The sequence below is a fragment of the Nipponia nippon genome, unplaced genomic scaffold (assembly GCF_047370975.1).
Source record: "Nipponia nippon isolate SJK-2023a ecotype South Korea unplaced genomic scaffold, ASM4737097v1 scaffold_4, whole genome shotgun sequence".
NCBI lineage: Eukaryota > Metazoa > Chordata > Aves > Pelecaniformes > Threskiornithidae > Nipponia > Nipponia nippon.
In genome coordinates, this window is record NW_028262358.1 from 52,513,308 (window position 1) to 52,519,307 (window position 6,000).

Below are 6,000 nucleotides of genomic sequence, written 5' to 3' on the forward strand. Positions count from 1 at the left end.
ATGCCAGTTATGAACTATTTGTGGCAGAGACTGTTCTGGTATGTGTTAATGAGAGGGGGGAAAAAAAAGTCCAGTGCATTTTGTGTGTTACTGCAATAAAAAGTAATTATCAAGCTGGCATGAAAATGAGAAAGCAAAAGGTTACAGTTCTGAACCCAAGAAAAATGTTATTATAGTTGTATTTTTAGAGCAGTCAGAACCGTTCAGCTATGTCAGCATCCTGACACATTTCATGATAGCATGGAATGATGGCTCAGTTTCAAAGGGCACCAAAGAATACACTGTACTGTATTATATTCATAGGGTTTTTGTCAAATCACATCTGATGGAAATTAACAAAAAGAGCAATATAGAAGGAGAATGGCAAATAGACAAGGAATAAGTGAACATGAATGGCATTTTCAGATGAGGATGTCTAACTTACCGAAACGTGCCACAGTTTGATCTGGTTTAAATGTGTTTGAGTTCTTTTGGGCAATAAAGGTAGCCTCAGAGCAGTGGAAAGCATGCATTTTTAGTAAGTCACAAGAGCACAGATTTATGAATGTATTATAATAATAGTACTAAAATGAAATATTGCATGGTTAAATTTTAACGACCAAGAAACAACTGAAAAAGTTGTAAATGTACATTTAAGCCCCCTTTGTGTACTATGAAACTGAATAGCTCTTCTGACTTCTTTTTTTTTCCATTTTCCTTTAGAAAATCTATGGAATCAGTGGTGCAACAGCACAGAACTAACAGAGCTCTGCCTGACAAGGATTCGGAAACCAGTGATGCTTAAAATAGCTCAGCTTTAAAAAGGAATTATCTGACGTACTCAAGTAAAATCCTGATGCTAAAACAGACTACAATCGTCATCAGCCATGAATGTTTAATGTATGCAAATCATCCCAAAAAACAACTGAATTTTATGCTATGACTAAAGTGAAAGAAGTGGCCCAAGTTTTACAGTTTGCAGAAAATAACTCACTAGTGCAACTGTTTCGCTAGTGCAAATGTTAACTAATGTACTGCTATCATTCTGATTAATCAGAAAATTAAAAAATGACGGTATTCAGAACTAGAGAGCTATGGTATTGTGCTCGGGCTCCCATACTGCTCTATTCACCCATGGTGAATAAAAGGTATAATATAATCTTAGAACTATCCCATTGGAAAAAGCTAAGTATTTCTGCCTACTGGAAAGTTTTAGCAATTTTTTAAAGTGTCCATCTATTTTTTCAAAGGAACTTTGCAAGATAGCATGCAATTCTATTAAGTTATCTGTACCTTCAGTTGAATAGCAGCGTCATTTGCTGCCCTCTGGTGTAGCAAAAAAAGAAAAAATGAATATAACATATAACTTATAATGAAAAGTAACTGGAATATAGAAATTGAGTAAACTGCCAAGATTTCTTAATTTATAAATGATTATTAATCCTCACACTTATGCTACTTGGTGTAAAAGACAGCCACATTACCAAGAGAATGGTAACAAACATAACTAAAAATGAAGGTGGTAGTGCACTTCTACGGTTATATTTTCTGGATTAAGTATATCCCATTTGTAAGTAAAATAAACCATCTTAGCATGAAGCTTTGCATGCTTTTTCTGCAAGAGTCAAGCTTGGTTCTTCTTCTCTTGAATCATCTATAATTAAGGCCCCAGAAACAAACCTTTCTCCTTCCACCTGCCGTCCTCAGATTTCTCACTGTATTCATAAATCTTAGATAACATTGTTTCAGTATTCTACTTTTAGCTAAACATTCATTAAATACTATATATAATATCTCTTAGATTTTTTTAATTAGAAGTGCATATATGTTCTACTCTACAGAGAATTTACAAAGATATGTTAACTAGCAGAACACAAGCAGGTGGAATTCCTTCTGCCCATATACAATGCCCATCGTGTTGGAAATAGTTTATATTTCTCACACTTCACACTACCTGAAATTAAGGTACAGAAACTCAGGAAAATGAGCAAGAGATCACAGGGGGAGGCCCAGTTAAAGCCACACCGCTTGGATGTAGAAAGAACGTAACGCAAGTATCAAGCCAATTTATAAATAAACAGTACCCTTCATCTTTCAGTGAGGATAGAGGTAAAAAACAGATGCATCCCAGCGGGACATGTAACCAACTCCATTATTAGGACGCTTTACCCTTTCCAATACTAAAATGGAAAAATGCTCACTACCTTCATTGGTTTTAAAAATGCTTTGGGATTTAGGAAAAGTACCGTAGTCCAGAAATACACTCTTCAGTGTCTTCCAATACTTTTCAAGTTTGTCTTGAATTGTCAGGAATTCTAGCTTCCCTTTGGTTTTCTGTATTTCTTAAGAAAGTGTTTGTAATGTTTCACAATCGCTACTTTGTAAGACACTCTAAAAACCTTTTCCAGCCACGCTGAACCAGAGGATTCGAGCGAGCGTACCCAGCAGGACCAGCAAGTTAACTCACCACGTAACTCTGACTTGTCCCTGAAGGCTGTCTGGCCTTTGTAACGAAGAGCTGGCCTGCAAGGAGGCATTAATCTCTACTTATGAGTCACATACTTGTCCCTCACATTTTAAAACACACTATGAGTATGAAGAATATCCATGGATAGAGCTAACTGCTAGCAGGTTATACTCAAAAGAAATCTTCCTTGGGTTTTTTTTTAAGTTCTAATTTATGCAGGAGTGGATTAAGTTGCACAGTTTGTTTTTCCTTCTACGTAAGAGAAACAAGACTTGTCTTCACAAAACATTGCCATTTCAATTTCCAACCCCTTACAAAAGCACCTGTATTCTCACTCCACCTCTTCCAGTTCCCTGAGTCCCAGCACTGAGGCTCAAGCTGCCTCGCCGTGAGTCAATTAACCACGATATGGCTGCCTGTTGGCTGCCAGCAGAGGAGACAACTTACGGAACCACTCGTGGGGCAACACAATGAAGTAATTGATGCTTCTGTTCTTTTTTCCCCTCTCTGGACAGAGTAGCTATGGTGCACGTAAGGCCAGAGCAGCAGGAAGAGCAGCTTTCCCAGTGGGACTCTCCCACGCCACCCTTCTTCACCAAGCACGCTGCCTGTTTGTACAGGGAAAAGGCAAGATTCTCGGATTTGGTCACAGAACAGCCTTTTATTAAGAATAATACTAACAGGAAACGTGCTTAATTTAGATATGAATTTTGCTTGATTTTTGCAAGACTGCATTGCGTGCCTACTAGTAATTGCCTCAGCTCCGTTAAGCAAAATCTTTCAGCCACATTCCTCAGCACGTGAGGAACTGATGCTCTTCAGACTACCTGCGCCAGCTTGCATGCCAAGTACAAACCAGGAGTTTTCTACAAAACCCCCTCATTTATTGGAAATTGCAGTAGTTCCCCACAAAACTTGTAGGTAAAATTTATTGAGGAGCACTTCATCCTTGCCCTCATCTCAGTATGGGCAACAAAACTAGAAAAATGCCGCCTTTGAATTCTTCAGAAGATGGATGTACTGATCTGAACGTGGCTTCAGGAGCCTGCACACTTCTTACTTTATTACAGTATTATGAATAGCTTAGTTTTATAAGACTCAATAAAGAACTGGAGAAGATTATCACTCAAATGTTTCGAGATCACTCATTTAAGAAAAAAATCATTGGTAAGCTTGCACACAGTCTTAATAGGATCAGAAAACACCGAACTTTCCTCTCCAATGTAAAAAGAAACACAAAAAAACCCCACCCACAGTTACAATGCCTCACATCAGAAATGAGAACACTGAATTTCTCCAAGCAACATCTCTAAGCTTTACTCTGAGGCCTTCCCGTTCATTAGAACTCAAAATTTATTTTTACTATGACAAGCAAACAGAAAGTCTATTTTACGTGACAAATCAAAATCAACATCAGTTGAGTTTGCAGCCTGATCAAAGAGGCATTTTACTTCAAAGTGGCAGTGAGTAACCGTTATGTTCCTCTTGGGAAGGAAAGGGAAATCTGGAGAAGGCATCTAGCAAAATGGTTTAGCTTTTCCCTAGCCTCGGCACCACCTATACCACACTAACAGTGTCTAACTGCACAGTAACACACTTCTTCAGTGTAGTACCATAGAAAAAAATTTAATAACTAAAGAGCTAAAAAACATTAGTTAAAAAAACCAAACTAGTTAAGGTGGAACAGAGAGAATCAAGATTTGGAAAATTCAAAGTACAGGTGAGAGGAAGATAAGGCAAAAAAAGGGTATTTAAAGAAAAGCCATTTTTGAGTTTTAAAGCACCACAGCAATTGACTTATGCCATATCAGAAATCACCCCACGCGATAAATTCTAAGAAATCAAACCCTCTGAGTGTCAACAGGCTTCCTCTCTCTCCCTCCTCAAAACATACTTTCGGTAAGACAGCACTGGGAAAACGCTATCTGTGAAGTATCCGAGACTCGCTCCTCAGGTGGCTGTACTGAAACACTTAATACCGAGGAATCCGTGCTCCTGTTAGAACAAAGCGCTCTCACTAGCAGATTACCAAACAAAACGTTAGAAATGCCCAGTACGTTTTATTATTTTCCATTTTAAAGAATCCGAACGGTTGTACAGTTAGAAGAGACGAAGCTGCCCAGAAGCAGGCACTGGAGAAGACTTCTCCCCGCCGGAGTCCTCCGACGGAAGAAGGCAGGAAGAAAGCGGAGGGCGGCCGGGCGGGCCGCCGGCGCCACAGGGGCAGCTCCTCGGGCCGTCCCGCGGGCGCAACGGCGGCCCAGCGATGCCGGGCTCGGGCTCGGCGGGCAGCCGGCGGCCCCAGCGGAGCCCAGCCGGGCCGCCGCCGCCGCGGCCTGCAGGGAGGGGCGGCCTCTGCGCTGCCGCCGCTCGCTCCGGCCACCCCGCCCCTAGGGAACACCGCCCCCGGGCCGAGGCCGGGGCCGGGAGCCGGACGGGGCGGGCTAGGACTCGTCGGGCTTGTCGGCGGGCGGCCCGCAGGGCTGCAGCATCTTCTCCATAAGGTTGAAGCGGACGCGCGCCTTGCTCTCGTTCTCGGCGATGGCGAAGTAGTTGAGCAGGTCGAAGTGGCCCATGTAGGAGCAGTACGAGTCCCGGTGCTGGTTCACCAGCCACTCCCACTTGGTGGTGTCGGCGTGGCCCGTCCCGATGTACTTGGACTGCAGGTGCTCCAGCTGGCTGTGGATGGTGTACCGGTCCGTCATGGCGGCGGCGGCGGCCCGAGCCCGGCGGGGAGGCGCTGTGCGAAATGGCGAGCGGAAGCCACGTGCCCTCGCGCCAGGGACCTTTTCCGCCCCGCCGGAACGGATGGAGGCGGGAGCGGCGCAGGGCATGACGGGAGTTGTAGTCTTCGCCCCGCTCCGCCCGCGGGCCCTGCGGCCTGGCCTGCCGGCCTGCCTGCCCGCCCGCCCGCGGGGCGGGCCCCGGCGCGATTAAACATTAGCATGATCTGTAATAAAATAATCTACTGCTGGTTTAATGGCTTCAATTGACTAATCCAATAGTCAGCCAAATGACAGTTACGACTCCAGGCCGGCATCCGTAACACGTCGCTGTTTTAAAGCAGGATGAGCGACTGCCTCAGCATCCCGTATTCTCCAGACCAGTACAAGGCTGAGCCCCAAGTTAAGCCTGACGCTAGGCTGAGCCTCAAGCCTCAAGTTAAAGCCTCAAGCCCATTTGTAAAGCAAAGATAGGGCTTTGATATTGTAGCTACTGCTTAATTCCCATGAGAACTATCGAATCTGGCCACAACATACCTGGATAATGGGTCATGGGGAACAACATCAGGAAGCCTCTGTTTGCCAGGAGACTTAAGCAGAGCCCTGAGGCTCAGGCTTCAGGGCACGGCTTATCCCAGCTCCTGGGCCTGCCTCGGTATAAACTGCATCTCCGTTGTGCTCCCTAAAGAAGCGACGCAGGAAGCCTGGCGCTGAAGAAAGAAAAAGCTACCAGAAAAACAGCCAGGAGGTGCCAAGGGCAACCCAACACTCCTTTTCGTTAGCCCTTTGCTTGGTTAGAGGGCGACGTGGCACTTTCTGTGGTAGCTCTCG

The 6,000-nt window shown here is 44.3% G+C and overlaps 1 protein-coding gene across 1 annotated transcript; it reads right to left on the minus strand.

The window, feature by feature from the left end:
• Positions 1 to 4,490: 4,490 nt before the first annotated feature.
• Positions 4,491 to 5,244, minus strand: SF3B5 (splicing factor 3b subunit 5). The gene has a single exon (XM_087775295.1). It carries the CDS (start codon positions 5,149 to 5,151, stop codon positions 4,891 to 4,893), a length of 261 nt encoding a protein of 86 aa, XP_087631421.1. The 5' UTR covers positions 5,152 to 5,244; the 3' UTR covers positions 4,491 to 4,890.
• Positions 5,245 to 6,000: the final 756 nt, after the last annotated feature.